Source organism: Falco rusticolus, chromosome 13, assembly GCF_015220075.1.
Source record: "Falco rusticolus isolate bFalRus1 chromosome 13, bFalRus1.pri, whole genome shotgun sequence".
Taxonomy (NCBI): Eukaryota; Metazoa; Chordata; class Aves; order Falconiformes; family Falconidae; genus Falco; species Falco rusticolus.
Genome location: NC_051199.1, coordinates 3,118,357 through 3,140,981, shown reverse-complemented (window position 1 = coordinate 3,140,981; position 22,625 = coordinate 3,118,357). Strand labels below are relative to the sequence as shown.

The following is a 22,625-nucleotide window of genomic DNA, read 5'->3' as shown; positions in this document are numbered from 1 at the left end:
GGGAACTTTCCTGTGCATGAGATGGGAACCCAATCCAAACCAGCCACTGGCAGCCAGCTTTTCATACTCTAATGGGTGATTTCAGTAGAAAAACATCTGACTGGTACGCTGAAGTTGTAGATATGGGGTGGGCTGGACCATTCTGCCTCCTTTTTATTTCTTTGGATAGGCTTTCACCTTAAAAACTTCACATCTTTTTTTACAGAAGTAGGAACACAGCTCAGACTGCAACAAGCCAAATGCTGTGATAAAGCAAAACTCTTGTGGCAGGTTCCCCTCCCTGTTTTTTTTTTTTTTTTTAAGCTTCCAAAGATAAATTGCATTTTGCTTCAAGATAATGAAATTTCCTTGGAGGAGAGAGATATTTTTCTGTAGCTCTTGCATTCAGAACATGAGAGGAGTTTTTATTTTAAATCTCCATTGAAAGTATTTGTCTGTCTATATTTTGCTTTCTTCACCATGAATGTTCTGACTTCACAGAGCCAGCAGAGACCCTGAGACGGAGTGTTTCTGTCACTTATTATAGCTTGCCTTGGCATAAAATTTAATCTTCAGACTTTTTTTTGTCCTAAAGAAATGAAAGTTGAAGCCAGATTAGAAACAGATAAAAAGAAGTCATCCATCCTCAGACAAAGGAGTTTTTGTTTTTCTCTTTTGCATTTGCTGTTGTTAATCCTCTGTCTTCAAAGGGAGCAAATAGATCCTTCCACCTGGAGAGACTGGAAGAAAGGAAAAACACAGAGCATGTACCATGCCTGATCTGCGCTTGTGTTGTCCTGCAGCAGGCACGTCTACTGGGACTTGCAACCATCCTGAAAAAAAAAATCGAAGGGAAAACGCAGGAAGAGGAAATGGCAGCATCTACAAAATCAAAGTGAATTTTTTTGCTCCTAAGAGGAGAACTTGCTGGTCTTTAGCTTGTCCTGCAAAGGTCGTCCTGCCTATCCATGGCTAGAGGAGCAGGCACCTTCCCTGCCTCCCTAGGTGGTGGCAGTGTGGGGTGGAGAAAGCTGCAGGTCCATTGCATTATATGGTGTCACACCAGAGCCTGTCTTAATACCACTCTCATCTTTTGTTCAATCATGTGTAGTGATTAATATGTTCTCGGGCGCTGAGAGGCTCGAGGCACTTGGCACTTGACTGTCTCCTATTCCTGTACTTAATAAACAGAATATTCCACAAGAAGAACTCACCATTTATCTTTTGCTACTGTGCAGGGAGTTACTCCGAGTCCTGGCTCTGACTGCGTCTCTTTTGCCCAGGGAATTAATAGACTCTTCCATACCCTAGCTCCCTCTGTTCTCACTCCGGTTGCCAAATTAACCTTCATCTCACCTACTTTTTCTTCACGTCTCGCTTCAATTTAGTCCTCAAATTGTTCACATGACAAAGGAGTCATCCTTCCTACAGCTTCTACTTCTGCTCTGATAAGATACCTGAATTTTCTGTGAATGCCTCAAGAGAATAACTTCCCTCCCTCCCTCCCTTTAGTTTCCCTATGGCATTTTAAGTCCAGAAGTCTCCCTGAGCTTATTTCTGCTGGGAGTACAGTAAGCAGTTTGGACTGCGCTATGCCAAGTGACTGAGTTGTGCCCTGAATACACAGAGTGTTTACTGGTGCTAATTAATGTTATTACATCATATTACATTTATTTGGACTCACAGGAGGGTGTTCAACCGCATAGGCAGTACTGCAGGGGCTGGATGCTGCTTGCCAGCATTGCCCGTGCTTACCTGTCTCACCCAGCTCGCATGTTGCGGCACACTAGACAAGTCTGAAATGCTGGAAAATTGAAGGAATCTGCTTTTCTTATCAGGGAGAGGATTTATCAGCTCCTCAGGCTCTGACTCCTGGGAGGATGCTGTAGGTGTATGCTTTTTCTCTGCAATTAATGCACAGGCGAGCTGCTGGGAGCAGCCTGCCGCTGTCTTGGCAGGATTAGGGATGTGAGAGCGCTGCTGAGGATGGCTTCTGCGCGGTGCAGAAATCTTCCTGCCCTCCCCACAGGCCTGGCCTCAGCTTGGAAAATGAACTGGGAGCGTCATGGCTGCTTTAGTGCCTGTGCTTATTCTGGCTAGGGGAGGCTCCTGTGTCCTCTGCCAGCTCCTCTGCTCCGTGGGGCTGATGCAGGGGAAGGCTTGTTTGACCTTTATGCCTGCTCTGAGCTGCTCCTACGTTAGCGAGCGGCTTGCTGGGGACCTCCTGCCACCAAGGGCACCTCCCCAGCCGAGCCTCCCAGTCTGAGCTGGGCAGTAGCTCTGGTGCGGGACAGGAGCCTTGGTCACCCTCTGGGTGATGCACCCAATGTCGCAGGTCAGGCTCCCGGGGCTTGGGCTTGCTGCTTTGCAGCTGAAAGGATTCGGCGTGACCCCTCCAGAGCCCCCCTTGCAGAATGGGTGCCACCACCACATGCACAGGGATGGGCGGCTGGGATTCATCTTTGTGCTTCAGCTGGTCCTTCACAGCCAGTGCAGTGCGGTCTGGGAGAAGGGGACAGTTGCAGGCTGTGACATCTTTGGTCCTGAAAGTGGTTCCAAAGGGTTTTTGACGAGGAGATCTGTGCCGCAGTATATCATAACCCTTGATGTTTCCTTTCACTGGGATCCCAGATCTTCATCCTCCAGAAAGGGTTTGGCATTGCCTGAAGCATCGTCAGAGAACAAAGGCAAAGCTGTTAATTAAGACAGAGCTAATTCTGGCAGCCATCTCGATGCACTGCTGGCTACATGCTGCGGGAGCAGAGGGACTGGCCATGCACACCGGGCATGGGGCTGCTGAAAGCCTTCCTGGAGGCTGTTTGTGCTCTTAGCAGGTCTTTGACCTGCAAAAGGTGCTGCACAGGTGCCTGGTGCGCAGAACTGGAGGTCACTTGTGGCCCGGAGGGGTAGTTTTGCCTTCTGCAGGGTGCTTTGCCGGGGCTGAAGGCAGCTCTGGGACACGGGGTCCTGGAGAGAAGCAAGCAAGATGGGACCTTGTTGGTGGCCTTCTGGTCCCAGAGTGGGCACTGTAGGAGAAGCCTCCTACCCATGGCTGGCTCAGAGCGGGAAATGGAGCAAAGCATGCCAAAAAAACAGCTGGCTTTAATGTCCTTGGTGTGTCCTCCAAGGGGATGCTGGTGGGCATGGTCTCTGTGACTGCTCTGGGGCAGCTGGTGACCACAATCCCATCAGGTGGACAAGAAAGAGTGGCCCTGTGACACGTCGCTGCCGCTTTCCCATGCCCGCTCTCCAGACAGCAGCATGGCGAAGAGTTTTTTTCTAAGTCTTTTCCTTCAGGAGAAGCAAAGCATTGCTGTTCAGAGACTTGGAGCAAGGCTGACAGAATAGAAAGCTTTTTGAACAAACACAGCTGGCTTTTACCCAGCGCATCCAACTCTTTGGCCAGCTGAAAAGAAATCAGAAGAATATTGATGTATTATTTTTTTTTCCCCATACAAAAACGGCAGGCTTTTTTTGGTCAAACGTTAGTTTCTGAATGCAAGTTTTTTCAGTTGATAGCAATTATTTGGGGAAAAAAAGCCACCAAACAACTGAGGCAGTTCTCTGGATAACTCACAGTCTCAGCTCTTTGCCTCTTGTATTTTCAAACGATTAACATTTTTTTGCTTTGCACATCATGAATATTCTATACTTGAGCTGTTACTGAGTTGTGCTAGATCAGATAAATAACATGGTGTTGCTTTTGTGGCAGACTGGATAAAGATGCAAATAATACTGACATTTACTTCACAGTTTTCTTTCTGTGATCCTCTGAGTGAGTAAACTGGATTGCTGAGATATTCATGGGAAGGAAATGAAGAAGGGTTGTCAAGATGAAAGCAAATTTCCTTAAAACTTAGCCAGAAGGTTCTTGGCAATTTTTTCTGTTATTTGCTCAGCTGAATAGGAGCAGCTTGAAATATATTTTGCACAACCGCAAAAGAAAACTCTTGTTCCCGTGGCACCTCTGAACATTTTTTGCGCAGTCTTTCGCTGAACAGCTGATGGTTTTCCAGCCCTGGTATCTCTGCAGGGCTCCCGGCCCTGCCGCGGCCTGGCTGCAGGCGGGTGACCGTGACCCGGAGGAGCCCTTGCTGCCCCCCTTGCCCTCGCTTTCCCCCCCTCTCCCACCCCTTGCTGCCCCCCTTGCCCTCGCTTTCCCCCTCTCTTCCACGGGGATGCACGAACTGGGTGGGAGGGAGGGCTAGGGTCGGCCTCGAGCGGTGAGGTGGCTGGGGCGAGGGGGCTGCTGAGCCCTGCGCGGGCAAGCAGGGCTGGCTGGCCCGGCGGGGGCAGCGGGGACGGGGTGAGCCCCCTCCCGCAGGGCCTGGCTCGGGGCCGTGGGCGCACCTCGCCGCCGCCGCACGGGTGAGGCCCCACGGTGCTGGGCACTAGGCCAGGCCGGCGCCCCGGGTGGCCTCAGGGACAGGGGCTTCGGGCTGGCGGCGGTGGGGGTGCCGCGGGGGGGACGCGGCCGGTGTCCCCCAGGCCAGGGAGGGCACCCAGCGGCTCTCGGCCCCGGCGCGGCGCCCAGCAGACGGTGCCGGCGGAGAGCAAGAGGCTGAGGGGGCCCCGCGTCGGTCGGTGGCCGCCGCCTCCCGAGCCAGAGGGGGGAGCGGCCATGTTGCGGGGGGCCGGGGGGCCCGCCTCGGCGTGGGGCCGCCCGCTGGCTCCGGCCGCCGTCAGGGGGCGCAGGCAGGGAGCGGGCCCGCGGCGGGCTGAGCCAGCCGGCCCCCGCCCGGGGTGGCGGCGCGGCGGGCCGAGGGGCCGCCCCGTCGGGGGGTCCCGCTGAGGGGAGCGGTGCGGGGGCCGGCGGCTGGCCGCCAGGGGGCGCCGTCCCCCTTCGGACGGCAGCGCGCGGCGGGCGGGGGCGGGGCGGGGGCGTGGCGCGCCGCGGGGATTGGCGGGGCGGCGGCGGGGGCGGGGCCGGGCGGCGGCGGGGGCCGGCGGCGGCGTGGCCGCACGCGCCACTCGCGGCGGCGATGTGACCCGGGCGGCGCGGGGAGGCGGCGCGGTCCCGTCCCGCGGCCCCGGCCCGGCCCGCCCTGCCCCGTCCCGGCCCGCGGACGTACCCCCATGCCCGCTCACGGCCGCCCGCCGGTAGCGGCTGACGCCTGCGGAGCAGCGACGCGCGGGGCCCGGGGAGGCGATGGCTGCGGATCTGGTGGTGCTGCTCTGCCTGGCCGCCGCCGCGGCCGCCGTGGAAGGTGAGGCGGGACGGGGGTGTGTGTGCAGAACGGCGAGTCCCCGCGTCCTCCGCGGCACGCGCGGTCTGCTAGTTCCTCCCGCCGCGACCGGCCCGGCGACACCGGCTCCCCCGCCGGGCAGCACCGCGGGGGCGGCTGCGCAGCGGCTCGGGGCTGGCTGCCGGCGCGGCGGGGGGCGCGGGGCTGCCCTCTGTACCGGCCGGCGGAGCCAGCCCCGCTCCCGCAGCGCGGGGAGCCGGCCCGCAGGCGGTGCTGGCAGCCCGGGGCTCGCTCCGGGCCGGGGGGGGGGTGGCTCGGGAGGGGCCGTGTGGTTCCAGCTCCCGGCGTCGGCTCTGGGAAACCCGCCGGGATCTGGGTGGGATGGACGGCTCCGGTGGGTCCCCTCCGCGGCAGAGCCCTGCCCGCGGTGGCGGCGGGGGACACCCCCAGGGTCTCCCTGGGTCCCCTCCCCGCAGAGCCCTGCCGGGGTGGCAGTGAGGGACACCCCCAGGGCCTGTTCTGGATCCCTTCCCCGTAGGGCTCCTTTCCGGGGTGGCGGCGGGGGACACCCCAGGGTCTCTTTGGGTCCCTTCCCCGGGGTGGCGGCGGGGGACACCCGCAGGGGCCGTGGCCGTGCGGAAGCTGCGTCTTGGCACCGTCCCGCTCCTGTGCCTCGCGACGGCGGTGGGGGCTGGGGAGAGCCTTGTGGAAGCGGACGGGCGCACTGGGAGGTGCGGGCTGAGGGTCCCCTTCCCTGGGACAGCCGGGTGCGGGGGCGCCTGGCCCGCTGGCGGAGCGGCGGGATGGACGCGTGGCCATCCATCCCCTCGGCCGGGTGCGTCCCGCTGGGCTCAAGGCTTTTCCCGTCACCCGACGGGTTGTGGGACTAGCTGTGCCCCGGGACGTGCCCGCAGGTACCAGCCAGCCTCGGGGCATCCTGCCTGGCAGGACCACCAGCTCATCCCACGCTCATGCTGGTGCATCGATGTGCTCCGGCCGGCACGGCTTGCAGAAGTATCGCTTGTATTATTTTTTTTTTCCCCTTTAATTTTGCCACTGCCTCTTCTTTTTCCCTGGTACAACACGGGCAAACGGGCTTGTGGCAGCGGTTGCCCGGTGCTTGAGCGGTGGCTGCGAGCAGGGGACGTGGTGCAGCCCCTCACTTGTTGGCAGAAGAAACGTGTGGGTGTGGGGAGATGATGCGTGGGGGCTCGTGGGCGAACCGAGCTGCCGTGGGGCTTGGCCCTTCCTTGGGGGAGGGGGGATTTAGCTGATGTGGGCATAGATGCGGCTGAACTGGAAGGTGCCAGAGCCCGGCAGCTCAGCTCCGGGCAGCACGGAGCTGGTTCTGGAGCCGGAGCGCTGCTGCGGTGGTATCCAGCGGGATGGGAGCGGTGCTGGCCGCAGTGCCCTCCGCTCGCGAGCATGCCGGCTGGATCGCGGCAGGCAGGCCCTCTTGCTGCGGCATCTGCTTTTGGCTGACCCAGGTGTTGGCTTTTCTTATTTCTCGGGTTTCCTACCTCATTGCATCTCCATAGAAATAACTCGGGGTGGAAATGCGAATGCTTTGCTAAGCGTGATGCAAGCAGGCGTGTGTTTGCTCGGTCACAAAGCCACACGTGAAAGCACCAGACCTGTTAGCAGCGTTTCGGGAGCCAGTGTTTGCAGCGTCAGCGGCTTGAGGCACTGCTGGAATGGGGGGTGGCTGGGAGACCTGGCTTGGTCCCTGTCTGAGAGCACTCCTGGGTCTTGTGTCCCTGTGTCACACGGGGTCTTCCCCAGCTTGTCCCGAGCTGCCCCAGGAGCTTGTGCAGGGCTGGCAGAGCCAGCATCCCTGCCCGGGACTCAACCTGTTGAAGAGCCATGTTATTTCTACTCTGCCGAGGAAATGACTTGGGTAGTAGAGTAGTATTCTGGGAGAGATCTTGGATTTAAGGGAAAATCTTGGACGGGGAATTTCTGAGGCAGAGCAATTGAATCTGATTTGGAGTTAAGGCGACAGTTTCCTGGCGTGGTTGTGTAAAGAAAACACCTTTTTATGGAGCTTATTTGAATGTTACAGATCCTGTCTGTGCGGAGGCTGAAATTGCTAGATTGAAACGTGGGTTTGGCTAACTGGGCCGAAGCGTCTCCCAGAGCCTGACCTGCACTGGGGTCTGGCTTCCCCTGGGCGGCCGCAGATGGGTTTTGCCAGCCGCCCTCTCTGGCAACCAGGCAAAGCCACAGCTGAGCACGGCCGGCTGCGGCTGGGAGGGGGAAGGCTCCCTGCATCCCGAAGAAGCCTTTGAGACAAAAAGTCTTTTTTCCGGGATGGCAGGGGGGAGATGTCTGGGGGTCTGGATCTGGCTGGAAGGGGAGGAGGATACAGCTGGGGTCAGGGCAGGGGCTGCCTGCAAGCATATCTCTCTTCCCCTCTGTAAAACCCTGCTATTTTTTATAAAATAAAAAATATTTTATAATGCAGGTTATAAAACCCCGTGTACCATTGCCTGTGGTACGTGAACCTGGAGATAGTCGCTTACCTGAGTTTCCTTATGGTTACTTGATTTTTACCAAATCCCGTGGCTTAGCTGACCATTTTCTGCTGGATACCTGGAAGCTTATGCTTTTTTTTTTTACTGCTTTTTTTTTTCTGCCTTTTTTTTTTTCCTGCTTTTTTTTTTTCTGCCCTTTTTTTTTCTGCTTTTTTTTTTTTTTTTGTGTGTGTGTGGCTTGTGAAGAGGAAGAGAGACATGAGAAGATGACAGGAACAAATACTGTCTCTCCCACACCTTGCAATCACTCAGGAGCCGCTCGCGTGCTCTTTCTTGTGTTAGCTGAACCAAATATAATCACGTTTAGCATACAGAGAGGGTGGTACTGAGCCGATGTTACATGTTTTAACTGGGGAGCTGTCAGGGTTTGAGGTGTCGGTGGGTCAGATGGGGCTGTTGTCCGTTGTGGTGCAGCCTCTCCACGTACGCTGCTTAATCTGCCTACCTGCTTACCTATCTGTCATCTCCCTTCCTTGCGCCTGCTCTTTTAAAAAGCAGGTTTTTTTCTGTCTCCTGTATTGCTGCTTGCAGCATCACAACAAGCAAAGTGTGAGGAGGGAGGTGGAAAGCCCTGCTCAGGGCTGGCGGATCCAGCTTAGTTTTGCTTCCCGTGCTTATCTGCTCTCCTGCCTGCGTGGCTTTTGGAACCGCAGCCTGGGAGAGGACCAGGGAAAGGGGTTTGGTTCGAGAGCGATGTCCCTGGCTCCTGCTCCGTGTGTGCCACCCACCTCGGGTGCCCTGTCTCCTCCCGTTTTGGCTCGGGATGCACACATCTGTTGCAGTCATCCTTTGGGCTTCCTCCGCTTCCGCCAGGCGCCGGAGCGGTGCCGGCACCGAGCAGGCTGAGAGCCGGCGGACGCCGCACCGCCCTTCCCATCGCTGCCACTGCCATCACCACGCGGGCTTCCACCTTTGGCCCAGCTGCTTCACCCGCAGCAGAGCAGTTTTCAAGGAGAAGCTAGAAATAAGCCTTCAAGAGAGAATTTACAAGTGCTAGTAACTAGCTGTCCCTTAGTTTGTGCAAAAAAAAAAGCACAAGTAATCTGGGGATAAAACCCCAAACCCTAAGGGAAGAAACCTTATTCTCGGCTTGATGAGCGAGCCCAGATCTTGTCGGCCTGAAGGCAAAGCATTTTGTCAAGTCATGGAAAAGGGGCCTGAGACCCCAGATGCCTGTGTTGCCTCTTTGTGACTAACGGCTGGTATTTCCACTCATGAGGAAGGTGGGGTCTGTGATAAATGCGTTTCTTTTTCTGTTCTTTCTGCTCACCACCTCTGTATGGAAATGGGGTTACCGCCCTGTGCTCCCCGGGGGTTTAGTGGCCATGTCTGCTGTGGCGAGAGCTGCCAGGGCGATTTGCAAGGTGGCCTCTCACCCATCCTGGGTGCAGCTCCTGACACAGCGGGACAGAGTAAAAACCTTCCGCTGGCCTTAAAAATAAGAAGAAAATATTTATATTGCATAATGGAGTAGCCTGAATGCATTTGTCTGGCTCTCGATCCAGGCCGTGGGGGTGAGAAATAGATGTTTCTAGCAGAGATGGGTTCTGTAATCTGAAGAAATACTCAGGTTTGGTGAAAAGGGGGAAAATGGTGCCTTGGGCAATGGGTCAGCAAAGTCTTGGAGACACTGGTCCCCAGTGCAGCAGGAATGCTGTGGGGTGAGGCTGATGGAAGAGATGCTCGGAGCAAGGCTGAGGCTCGTGGAGCGCTGCTGCTGTAACGCCTGTGGTGTGTGCTGTGCTGCTCTCGCTGAGGTCCAGCCAGCTTGAGGAGGCTTTTTTTTACCTCTCCCAGCTGTAGGTACGAGCTCATCATACCCTGGCATGGAAGTGGCTTCATGAAGGAGCCCCAAACTTGATGACACTGCCTGAAGGGTGCTGCAGCACTCTGTTCACAGGGTCGGTATAAGCAGTCATTTAACAGCATTGTGAGGCTGGGTAAATAGTTGGGGTTGGGGAAGGGAATGTTTTCCCCAAATATTCATTAGTATTTGAAAGTGCATTTCAATTTGACCTTGTTCTCTTTCTGCAAGCATTTGAGCTATCAAGTGTTGCACGCATGAATACTTGCACAAGGCAAATGTTAAGCTTGGGTATTTGCTGGGTAGCAATTTGGAAAGGCATAGCCTGGGTTGTATGTTGGGAAGCAGGAGTGTGTGTCGCTTACGGAGGGTGCTGGAGCCGGTGTGATGGAAGTGGTGCAGATACCCCACATGGTAGGAGTTTGAGTCCACTGGTGACTGAGGGCACCTTGTGAAGTGGTGCTGCATGGTAGGGATGGCAAACAGACGTGACTCCAGAAGGCATTCAGATGATTGTGGGCCACCTGGGAACGCAGGGTGCTTCTGCTGGCTGAGCCCCTGGCATCCCTCCCTGCTTCTCCTCTCGGCGGAGGTTGGTATGGGAGCAGAAGTGTGCAGAAAAGGATGGAGTGATTTCACAGCGGGATCAGGAGAGAGCTGGAACAGCTGGAACCGTGGGTGGCCGTGAGGCACTGAGCTGGTAATTTCACAGTCCAGCTTTTAGGGGCTGCAAATACACTGTTTCCAAAAGGGAGCAGCTTGGGAGGCTGCTTGGGAGTGTGCAGGGGAGGGGGCAGGTGCCAGGCTGCTGTAGACTGTGCACTAGCAGGTAGACGCAACACAGCCCTTTCCTTGGGGACAACAAGAGCAAACTCTTGCCCAGATCAGCTCTGTGGCTTTCCAGATAAGTGGCAGACATGGGAGATACAAGGCTCCCTCCTGCCCTGTAAATGTGGTCACTCCCAGCCACAGCTGATTTTGGGGGAATTTTCTGGTTTTGGTCACCATCGGTTTTCCAGAAGTCACATTATGAGAAATGGTGAGAAAAGTGGGATGTCTGTTTGCAGGAGCTAAAGGTTCTGTGCTTTATTTATTTATTTCTTATAACTTTTGAATTATTAAAGCGCGTTCGGCAGAGATTAACTTTCCCTGCTCAATATTTATTATTGTTTCATTTCCCTGGAAGTTGGAGCTATGAGAGCTTTGATAAATGGACTGAAAGGTTCTGTAGTTTCTCTATAGCTAATCTAGACATCCCCCTATCCTTTGCTGAAAAGCTAATTTGTAATTTCCTATGGTAATGCCGCTTAGTGAATTATAATGATACACTGGGGTCTGTTTTTCCTCCTGGTTCTCTGTTGGGGGAGTAACGCTACTATCAGAAAATGGTGTGAAACCTGGAAACTGGCCATTAGTCCCCTAATTTTTGGTCAGATAACAAGAATCCAGAAATCATGTGGACCATATGGTCCGTTTTATCAAGTCTGGGCTGGGAAACGTACGTCTCCCCTGAGTTTGGTTTCTGCAGGAGGGATGGGAGCGGTGGTTGGAGCTGTGCCGGAGGTGGCACCGTGTACTGATGCCACAACCTGTCTGGCTGCGTGGGTTTGCATCTGTGACCGGAGCCTGGTGATGTGCAAAATCCCTGCTTCTGGAAGCCTCTCCCACCACCCCAATTATAAACAAGTGTTACCAGTCTTTTGAATAATTGAAGAGGCTTTCTGTTGAATATTTAATTACAATAATATTTGGTTAGCGGGGGTTGTTGGTCTCCTTTTGTGCAATTGAGAATTGCTGCAAGAAAACAACCTGTTAAAAGAAAATGTTGTTGTCTATGATCATTGATTTTTCTTTTTTTTTTTTTTTAAGCTAATCAGTTACTCCGTTGAAATTGGTTAATTAGCTCAGCTCCATTAAGACACTTTGGCATTTAAACTTGATGTTTCTAAATAATTATAGTTTTGCCTGCTAAGCCCACAACCCAGGGTGACCTAATTACTATTAAAGCATACATGCTTTAGTCTGGCATTAATAAGTTCCTGCTGGGAGCCCTGCGGTGAAAAATCACAGAGGCAACAGTTCAAAAGGGAAGGGGCTCTGTGCCGAGCCCGGCCGAGGAAGATGACTTTCCTTTGGCCTTGCTTCTTCCAACCTAAACCTGGCGGGTGGGATGCTCCCATGGGAAGGGGAAGAGCCCAAGAGCAGTCGGTCCCTGCAGCCCCCAGAGCATCCCCACGGCTGGTCCCTCTGTGCCATCTGCTTTTGGGTGATGGCATCTTGGTGATGGCAAGAGGTCACCTGGCAGAGAAGAGGGTTAGGAGTGGTTTTAGTTAATGAGTGTTAATTTGCTTGTTTTCTCTTCTAAGTCATTCCCTTTAATAAGCATGTGGAGTCCTTTCGATGTCTTTGCAGATGGTGGAGAATATACAGTATTAAGTTTATCTTGGTATGTGGGTTTTTTGGGTTTTTTTTTGCCTTTGGAAATAGCCATGCCAACTAGTTAGGGATTAGTAAAGCCTCAAGTATGTGCTTGTTAGTGTAGTAAGAAAAATGTTTGATATCTGGGGAAGCATCCAGTCAGTGTTACTGGTGTTTAAAGCTTAATAAGCTTCGATTTGTTATGCAGCAAGTAAAAGTGGTGGCTGGGAATAGGTAAGAAGCTGTGGAATTCTTGCTTTTCAGCTGTTTCCTCCCATCCCAGGTCAGGGCTTCGTCATGACTTTAAAGGATTGTTTCATGATATTTTCTCCCAAAAAGTCCTCCTGGCATTATGCCTTACTCTCCGATGTGCCGGTACCCTGTGCGCCACATCCCAGCAGCAACAGGCACCACAGTTTGGTTTATGCAGACCCAACCAGCATCTTCCTTGGACTGCTTTCGGCATGGCTGCTTTTTGGTGTCTTTGCCTGGCTACATATTTTATTTTTTTGAGGGGTAGGGCAGCTCAGCCCGCTGCCCTGGTGTTTGGCAGCGCTGGATGCTCTCTGCTCCTGGCTCTGCCATCTCCTGGGAAGCCTCTCCGCTCCTGCAAAGCCCAAGACCTGTTGCACACCCATGTTTTTGCCTCCCTTTTCCTATTTTCTTTCCATTTGCAGGGCAGAGCATGGGGTTGCTTCCCCGCCCCCCCCCCCCCCCCCCGTGCCCAGCCTTGCATGCCAATCCCCCAGGGTAGAGCAGGTCACCTTCTGCCTTCGACTCCGGATGGAGGTTGTGCTTCTCCTTGAGCCCAAAACCTGGGAAAATGGGACTGTGGTGTCTGCTTTTAAGCCCAGATCGATCCCCCCGTGCCCGCTCCCTGCTGCGGGTGAGGCAGCAAGCAACACCTGAAATACATCCAGGTGGTAAAGGGAGGTGACCAGGGGCTGGTGTTGGTCCCCTTTCTCCTGGTGTTAAAACCTACGCCGTGGGTGGAGGGGTGAAGCAAGGAACAGCAACGATTGAAGTTTTATGGAAGATTTTTTTTTTTTTCAATCAGAGTCCAGGGATGGGCCTTTGATTACTAGAGGCCTCCGCTCGCTTCAGTCACTTCCTTAGCCGCGGGGTCGGAGCTGACTCATTATCATCCTCACTAGGGTCCTGTTGATATGAGGATAATTGCTTTTTGCTCAAAAGACATTAAATCACCGCAGAAGAGGCGAAGGGGTGTGAATTACATCTTCCCGGGAAAACCAGGAACCCAGCAGAAGAGCTGGAAAGGAAATACTGTCCCTGGGGGGCAGGAGGAGAAGAGGCTGGTGATGGGGCTGTGCTCCACTCCTGCTGGGCAGCCCCCTGCCCTCCGGCTGGCAGAGGACAGCCTGGGGTGGCCTGGAGAAATAACTGTGGGCTGGCCTTAGCTGGACGCTTTATTTTTTTCTTTTTTTTTTCACCCAACACCTGTCGCTTCATCTTTCCAAGTGGCCAAGAAATGGGATGGGCACTAGGGACAGAGCAGGAGCGGGATGCTCTGATTGCTCTGGGAGGCATCAGCTCTGCTTTTATTTTGAAACCAATGTGTTGGTAAGGAGCAAAATTTGGCTTTTCAAGATCACCGGTGTCTTGCCAGCAGTACTTCTTACAATGTTTTTGACTAGTTCAGGACCTTCACCTGGCGTGGCGCCCCCGCGATGTCGCCCCATCGGTGGGCTTTGCCCACAGTACACAGCAGCGCAGAGGTGCCCTCGCCGTGTGGCCGTTCCATCCCTGTGCTTCTGCTGTGGTTCTTTTTAAAGCAGTCACGTTGGGTCCCTGTGTCCTTTAGCGAGTGCTGGAAATGATGGGCATGACCTGGCTGCAAGTGAGCCTGAGGTGCACAGCGCTGCTGCCCAGCCCCTGGGGCTTGGCTGAAGCTGTCCAGAAGCTTTCATGCAAGTGGATGAACCACCTGGAGATGCGTGGCATTTGCTGTCTGTGCTTTGCCCCTTGAAATGAAATTGCTGGTGGGGGTCTAGGTCCTTTGAGCCCATCAGGCTCTTGATAGAGGCACTGTGGGGTCAGATATAATGATATTATTTGGACCAGATATGAAGCTGTAAAGCGGTAATTTATGGTTTAATAAAATAAAGGAGGATCAGCTCTATGCTGTGATTCCTGGGGAGGGGCATGCGCCTCCTTGAGCCACATGCATCACACCAGGTAACCTTACTCTTGCTCAGTGAAATGGAGAAAAGCATCAGCTGTGCAGGATTTAAAGGTGCCAATGCTTGGACCCAGCCTGGATAGGGCCCTCCCGAGCTCTGGCCATCAGCTGGTGATGCCCCCCACGACCCACAGATGCTGAAACCAACCTTGCAGAGGAGGGGAGGTGGATGCGGGCTGGTGGGAACTTGTAAGGTCAGTAGCTAACTGTGTTCGGTGTCTTTCTAAAAATCATCTTTTATTATCCCTCCTTGTGCCATGCGTAGGTTATTACTGAAATGGCTGGCACCACTGCGCACACGCGGGAGTCTGCTGCGCTGAAAGGCTTGCTTGAAAGCCTGCCGAAAGCTATAAAAAGACGCTCATTAACTTCAATGGGCTTTGGCCGAGGCTGGAGAAAATGGGCTGCTTTGAGAAGGATGCCGCTTAGAGCACCCTCTGGCTCTGCCTTTGTGTGCCAGTGCTGGGCTTTGCTCGCCAGGGGTGACCAGGGATGGGGAAACCCCTACTTTTGCACATTCTGGTCCTTAATAACATGTGACAAGATGGTCCAGCTGCCTCCAGCCAGTGGGACCCACTCACAGCATCCCCACGGCTCGCTGCCGAGGGGGCGTGGGGGGCGATGGATGGGTGCCTGCCTTACCCTGTGCCCTGATAACCCCTGTGTTTTCCCACCCCGTGCCAGACACGGACCCTGCCAGGCTGGCATGCAACTTGGTCGCTCCCAAATGTGATCTCTTGAGCATCAGTCCAGCAGATTTTTGGAGGTGGTTTGCAGCAAGGCACTTCTTTATTTCTTTAAAGCTTTGCGACATTCAGGGGAAACTGGGATGTCTTTGGAACATTTAAAGTATTCCTAATAGGTTACCTTGAAAGCTTTCTTCAGTCTTGAATGAATCAAAGTGCAAATGTTTATAATGCAACACCCACACAGGCTAGGAGAGGAATTTTATTAAGGCAGGAGAGTCAGAAAACAATAATAATAAAACATGTTTTATGAAGTTGGCAAGAAACTTATAAACTAGGTGAAGTTTTACAGCATATGAATTTGATACAAGTAGTAAATTTGAATTCCCAGGCTAGTCCTCAGGTCTTGCTCTTTATTACCTGAAATAACATTCTCCACTTTTAATAGCTGGCTGCGGCAGAGTGAACGTGGTTTTATCTTTCTAAATGATCTGCCATGCGTGTCTTATAATCAAACTTTCACCTATCCGGAAGACTTCAGCCCTTTCCTTGAGCAATACAACGGCTGTTGCTAATTAGCAAATTACTGCCTTTGGCTTTGCTGTGGCAGGGGGGACCTTGGAAATCCTTCCACACATCCCCTCATCTGGATTATTTAGATTTTTTCCCAGCAGAAACCACCTTACTATCTGATAAAAGAGTTCATTTTGTCAATACATCAGCAGAAAGGGACTGAAAGATGCTCCCAGTAAATCAGGGTGTTGCAGTAATAAGCCGCTGTGCTTCCCCACTCGTGGTGCTGCTGGGAGGGATGTGGGTGCTTGCTGGGGTGTTGTTGCGAGGTGACCGATGGCCTTTCGAGGTGTCTGGGGCTCTCTTGCCACTTTCCCAGCAAGGAGGTTTCCTTGCGGTGCAGTCCAGGGGCTGGTGAGATTCCGCTGCCTGAGCTGGCTTTGTCCCCATGCCGGGGTGGCTTCCCAAGGGTGGCTTCTAATGACCTCCTGGCCATGCCTCCGGCTCCTGCGTGCCACTCGGCTGCCAGCAGCTGTACATGAGGGAGGCGTATAAAAACGGTTTGTCAGACCCCTGTCCTGTCTGTGCACACTCCAGCAGATTATTCCTCTTCAAAAAATATGTGATTACTTAAGTAAAGCATTCTAACTAATTGCCAAATTATTCCCTTTAAAATGGGAAAGTAATTAGGGATGTTTTTTTTAAATAGGCTTCCCACCCTTGGATCTGCTGGGATTAGCGTATGTGGGTGTATAAATATTTAGTTTCCAAGGACTTTTTTTTTTTTTTTTCCCTTCCTTGAAGAAACAGCAGGCAGCAGCTATGCTTGGACACTTTCCCCAGCATCCAAAATATAATTGAAATTAAAGATGACCCACAAAGGAAAATGAAATTCAAGTTTTTCTGGCGCGATGCACCAAGCTGGCTTTCAAAATCAGGGTTCCCTCTGGTTATGTTTGAAGTTGAAGAGAAGGAGTTTTGCCATTGGGTGCTGGGGGATGCTCGGGGTGATGGAGAACAAGTACAGCCCTGCATTGGTAAGAGCTATGGTTGAGCGTGGTGGGCTTGGTTGAATCTTCTGCCTCCAGCTGCCCACTAGCTTGGAAGGAATTTTTGAGCTTGTTTCCGTTCATGGAGGTCTCTCTAACATCCAAACAATTTAGACTTTTTGGACTGAGGGGCTTTGATGTTTGGATTCAAAACCGTGTCTTGTTTTGAAACTCGTTGCAGCATTTGCTATGTGTTTGTAAAGCTGGGAAGGCTAGCAAAAAGGACCTGAAATCAGAAACAAAATATGTAGCTAGATTAAAAAATGGTTTTAAGAGAGTGATCTGGTGGAGTTGCAGATTAAAGGGACAGTTGAAACCAGTAATTTGTGCAGCTCTCCTAGAGGTCAGCATCCCTCAAGACTCCCAGAGCCGTTCCTACAGCCAACAGATAGCCTCGCTGAGCCAGGGGAGGCCAGAACTTTCATTCCCCATTCATCTAATGAATAAATCCCAAACCCTAGTGAGGCACTGGAAAGCCGCCAGAAGAAAACCTGGCTCATAAGACCACCTGCAGAGCCCCAAGGTTTGGAGATCAGAAGCTGTCATTGGTGTGCCACGTGGCTTAGGTCCCCACCCTGCTGCTGGGGGATATTTATAAGGTACTTTTGGGCTGTCTGTGCTTAAAATGCTCATGCACCCATCGTTTCTCTGTCTGGCAGGGGTTACTTACTGCGGGTGTTAACCCAAGGCTGCCTTTTGGGTGCCTCAGTCTTTCTTTCAAGGATTTCATTTGTGCTGTTCAGCTGTAATTGGCAACTTTGAGACTTTTTGTTTGCCTGCCTGCATGCTGGAGAGCCTTCAGAGGTTGTTTAGGAGGCAAGGGGAGCCTGCAGAGTTAGATATTTTTTTTGTTATTATTATTATATATTATTATAATTAAAACATATTTTTAGCAGCTGAAATTCGAGCCCGTCTGGGTATTTATACAGCAAGTTGTTTTGGATGAGGAATAGGCCAAGATAGTCACGTGGTTGGGGCCAACGTGAAACAAAAGAATCCATTTATTATCCAGGCAGGAAATTTGTTCTTCGGGATGTTGTAGCTGCAGACATAATGATTTCATTTCCTCCGGTTCACCCAGATTAATGGCTTGTGCTCTTTTGTTTGTGTGCCTGTGTTATTTCTGCACCGTGGCTTTGCCTCCTGCTCTGTGCCGGTGTGTGCGAACATGTGTGCAAGTGCCCTGGGCAATGGTGGGGCGTGGGGGCGGCAGCAACCTGCTTGGGCCTTTGGAGTGGGGTGGGATACTGGGAGAGCCAAGCGAAGCCTCTGGGACCACTCTGGGGTGCCCTTCCTGGCAGCAACTGATGTCCTGGTGCACCTGCATCTCTGAGGGTCTTCTCCTCCTGCATCTCCAGGAGTCTCCCCGCCCTGCCACGCTCACTGGGACAGCGAGGGGGGGTGTGGGGGGTTCCTATGAAGCTGTGATGGGATGGGGGAGATGGAGAGAGACAAGTGTGAGTGTTGACCTTAGAGAAGGCATGAGACCGGCGTGTCTTCTCCATGGTCATGCTCAAGGGTGTATGTAGGTAGGAAACCTGAACCTTTGCACCCTCCCAAGCATCATGTCAGCAAACAGCTCCTTTTCCCGGGGAGCCGTGCCGACGGGCAGGGATGCAGGCGTCAGCTTGTGGCAGTGGGTGAGCAGCTCCTTCCTTGCTGGCGGGGTTGGCCTTTCATACCAGGCAGGTCCCAGCCCCTGGCAGGGCTGCTTGGCCATCTGGAAGCTGGTGGTGCTTACACTCCCTCCTCGATAAAAAAACAATAGACCCATCTTTGTGGACACTACAAGATTAGCGGCAGCCTTAATTGCTCCCTTTCTCGCTCTCTTGAGTGTTTGGCTTTCAAAAGTGATGTGACAGGGAAACGATGCCTTTGCATTGCTGTCGCCTGATTGGTCCTTGCAGGGTTTTGGCACGGAGCTATTAATTTACTGTGTGCAGCATGACCATGACCTTCTGTTCTGGATTAATCTGGAGTAACCTGGTGGAGTTGGAAGCACCCTTCTGTGATGAGGAGTTGAACTGCCTGGGATCCATGCTGCAGAAGGCTTGGTGAGCATCTTACAGCCCCTGTGGCTAGCTCTTCCTCCTTCCCTCCTTTAGGTGTTTCTGCTTTAAATTTGGGGAGGGGAGGGAGTTTCTGCCACCTCTTCTGGGGGAGGTTTCCCTGCAGGGACATACCCTGCTGAAGAAGGACCGTCATGGCCATCAAGGTACATCTGCCATCACTCCTGCCATCCTTCCATCTTCTGGGTCCTTGTGTGCAATGATCCTGCCTTGCACATGTGTTGCTCCTTCTTGCTCTTGTTCTGAGCTTTTGTGCCATAAGGGGTGTGTGGGGCTATAGGTGTGAGCCCACCATCTGAAAGCTGAGGAGAAGAGGGGTGGGGACCTCCTGGTGCCCCGTCAAGCTGCAGGCACTTTCTCCCCACTTGCCTGCCCTCCCAAGTCACTCCCGTGTCACCCAGGTGACAGAATTTGTGACAATGTGACAGCTCCGTTGCACAGAAGATGATGAACAGTAATGAGACGCAGAGCACAACGTGCACTTAAAGTGATTTATTTCAGTACGGAAACCACAATCAGGGAGGATGGGTCAGTGTCATCAGGAGAAGAGGTGGGTATGGAGATGAGCTTAGGGGAAACTTTATCATCAGCTGGCACTGCTTTAAAAATGAGCAGAGCTGGCACTGCGTGAAATGGAGCTGTGCTGGTCACACCGGGACCATCCCTTGCCCATGGAGGATCACAGGCACCTCCTCGGGGTCTGGCTGGTGACCGGGCTTGCAGGCTGCCGGGGTGGCTCTGGTGGATTTCTCTTGCTTGCCTGCCTACAACCCCATGTTGAAAGTTTTTGACGAGGTGTCACCCATGTGTTAAATCAGCTCTACCCATGCATTCGGGAAGGAGACTGTCCTGGTGAACAAGGGGGAGAAAAATAATCCCTCGAACCTTGCCTTGGCGCGGCTCCCAGCGTGCAGATGGCTGTCCTCGTACTAGAGCCTTTTCCCAGCTTGCACCCGTGCAGGTGCCGGGGCTGGAGGCAGGGGTGTGCTGGGCGGGCCAGCTGCCAAGCAGCACCTCCTGCCAGCATCCTCCTCTTCCTCCCCTTCCTCGCCTCCCAGGGCTGGTGGGAGCAGTGGCCGCTCCGCAGCTCAGCCGGCCGCCGCAGCCTGCGGGAAAAGCTTGGCATAAGCTGGGTCCCAAGCAAAGTCTTGAGATTTAAGGTTGATCTAGAGGAGTGCTTGTTTTTCCTCTCTTCTTACAGGATCCAGGGGTCCTGGCTTGGAGGGATGTGTGTGTGTGTGTGTGTGGGGAGTGTAGGACCCGGTGCTGCCTCCGCGCAGGCAGGAGCTGGGGGAGGCAGGCAGCAGTTTGCCCGCTGCTTCTGGCACAGCTTAGGTGATGCACCAAGAGCTCATGAAGAGGGGTCCTGAAGTCCCTGCTGTGCACCTTCTTGATGAAGAGCATCTTCCAAAGGGGCGATTGCAGTCGCTGATAGCTATCAGCGTATTCGAGCGAGGGTTTAACAGAGCCCCGCTGGCCCGTCTGAGCTGGTACGGCACCTTGTGTGAATGGGCGCTTAGAAATCTTGGCAAACACATTTTGTTATTTACTCAACGGACCAGCTGTCATCTGTGTGTGTAGCTAAAGATGGCTCAGATTGATAGTAATGTTTTCAGGAGGGGGTGCAGGATAGTTACAGATCCTGGCCATTGGGTGTTTTGATCAAATCTGGAATTGGAGAAGAAAAAAAATTAAAAAATTAGGTAAGTCCCAGGCAAAGCTGGGAGTCCCAAGGGCTGGGTTTGCAGGGTGTTTTGGGAAGCAGCGTTTGGATGTGAAGCCAGAGCAAAAAACCCAGTGGGGTCTGCTCAAGGGCTTCTCTGCCCTTTGTGATGGACCTGTCCCCCCCTTTGCCCTGTTGCCTGTCCCCCCCCGACAGGGCGCTCTGTCAAGGCGTCCCCAGGGGATGGAGGCAGAGCCTTCCCCCGTCCTGTCCGCGTCCTGACAGAGGCTTCCCCATGCTGCCGGCAGCCCTGTGTGCTCCTGTGTCAGCACAGATTTATTTCCCTTTGCCTCTCACGCTCTTTGCCTCATTTGCACTCGCGAGCTGACTCCATATGGTGCAAAAACTGGAGAGACGATGCTCGGCGCGGCGGCCGGCACTGGGAGGGGAGGTGGCGCAGGGAGGTGCTTGCCGACAAGCTTCTGCAGTTTCTTCCGTTTGAGGTTCAATATTTCCACCTCCTCCCCTCGATGGCTGTGCTGCTGTGGCCAGGGCTGAGCTCGTCACCTCCGGTGGCAGCCAGAGCATCCCTGTGCATTCCTACTCTCACTCCCCTGCTTTCCCTCCACTCCCTGCCAAGACCCCCAGCGTGTGAGCGGGGGATCTTCGGGATGTGTCCTTGGACCAGCAATGTTGTTGCTTTTGTTTGTTTCTTATTTAAACTGGAAAATTACTGGCTGGCCTCCCTGAAATCTTTACTACATGTCAGATGCTGCATTAAAAAATACAGGATCAGTCTGGCTGTCGTTGTTCTGTGTTGGGGCCGTGCTGGCAGGCTCATCCCACAACTCCACACTCGCTTGTCCAGAGCGGGATTTTTCTTTGCAAACCTCTAATTTTGGTGGGGCGATTTGGTTTCTGCCTCGACTGAACAGTCTGGCTTTGACTCTTGGCATCCAGGGGTTTTGCTGGGGTGAAAAGGGAGGCTTTTCTCACAAATTTTGGTGTTTGGGGGAAATTCCGAGCACTTGGCTGCATTGCGAGGAGGTGCGCATGGGTGAAGGGATGCCGCTCGCTGAGCTTGAGTCCCCTGATGGTGCTTCCTCACCATCTGAGCAGTCTGTCATGTTCGTAGCTCATGCAGAATCCCTTTGACATTTTAAAATAAGATCTAGTAAACAGGAGCTGGACGATGCCAGGTGCATCTCTCGTTGTGAGGGCTCTTTGACAGCACGGCTGGCATTTTAGATCTAGGGCTCTATGAGATGCATGTTTTTGTAGCGAGCACGAAGCTTTTCTGGAGAATGTGGTCCAAGACAATGACTCATCCTGAATCTCTAAAGAAGTGATGGCGTGTAGGGAAATGCAGGATAAATGTTTTGATTTTTAGAGCTTTCCTCACAGGCGGTGTTATCCCGGAGCAAGGCAAAATAAATCCAGCGGGGAAGGAGAGCATCAGGGAAAGGGGGGACGGGTCTGGTGCATTAGTTCAGCCAAACCTAATGTACTTATTCCAGCGTTGCCTCTGTGCCGGTGGCCTTGAAAGTCGGCTTTGCAGCCAAGCACGGTGCAGCCCTTAGACCCATATGAGCACGCTGCTGGGGAGAACCCCCCGCGGTCCCACAGGTGAGCGTCTGGTGTATCCAGGCATGAAGGCTACGTGTCCTTTTAATTGATCCTAGCACGTGCAATTGCAGATGCTGTTGATGTTTATGGCTGCTTTGTCTTCTCAGTCAACTAATTTTGTATTTAAAGGCTATCATTTCCAAGGGAGTCTCGGTCGATAAGGAGCCTGGTTCCACTGAACTCGTTAGGCTTCAGTGGCCCATGGGTGTGAAATCTCAGAACACTGCTCTTTCTTACTCCCACCCACACCCCCCATCCCCACCCCCCCTCTTCTTTTTGGGGTTCCTTACTTTCTCGTAGCGTGATAAAGATCAAGCTCCCTCTTCCCAAGAGGAGACCTGCTGGCAGAATGCCCTTCCCTTGGAGAGCTCACTTGCTTCCATTCAGCCTTGCTGGAGCACACCATGTGCAGCTGATGCTGGTACACGGCTGTTGAACGCAAAGTGAGCTACAGAAAAGCAGCAGAAAATATGAAGCTGTTGACATCGCTACCTGATGTTTGCTTTATCCTTGCCATCACTGAAGGCGCTGTGCTCCCCCTGGGATGTATGATGGGTTGGGGTACTGGATCTCCCTTGGCTGGTGAGATGGTTGTCCGAGCCAGCTGGTCTCCACCCAAGAAGTCCAGTGATGTGCGGCTGCTGTGCCCAGCTCGTGCTGAAGCCACCTGACTGTGTGGCAAGGGATAGAGTGTCCTCTGGCACCTGACCTTCAGTCTTCACCTGCTTTGGTGTGTGCTCCTGGGTGGTGGCAGCGTGGATGGTGAAGAGTGGGTGATTGCCCTTCCCCAACCTAAGCAATCCTTCATGCAAGCCAGACCTCACACTGCGTAGCTGGACCTCAAGCTGGAGGGTGCTACCGCTCCTGGGCAGCCTCACAAGAATTTCAGAGGTCAGGG

General features: G+C 53.3%; 1 protein-coding gene across 1 annotated transcript in view; it reads left to right on the top strand.

Moving 5' to 3' along the window:
• Positions 1-4,979: 4,979 nt before the first annotated feature.
• Positions 4,980-22,625, top strand: part of EPHB1 (EPH receptor B1) — an 85,956-nt gene continuing 68,310 nt past the window's right edge. Inside the window, exon 1 of the mRNA XM_037407055.1 lies at positions 4,980-5,186. Coding sequence (XP_037262952.1) covers positions 5,129-5,186 — 58 coding nt within the window. The 5' untranslated portion in view covers positions 4,980-5,128. The remainder of the gene's footprint in view (positions 5,187-22,625) is intronic.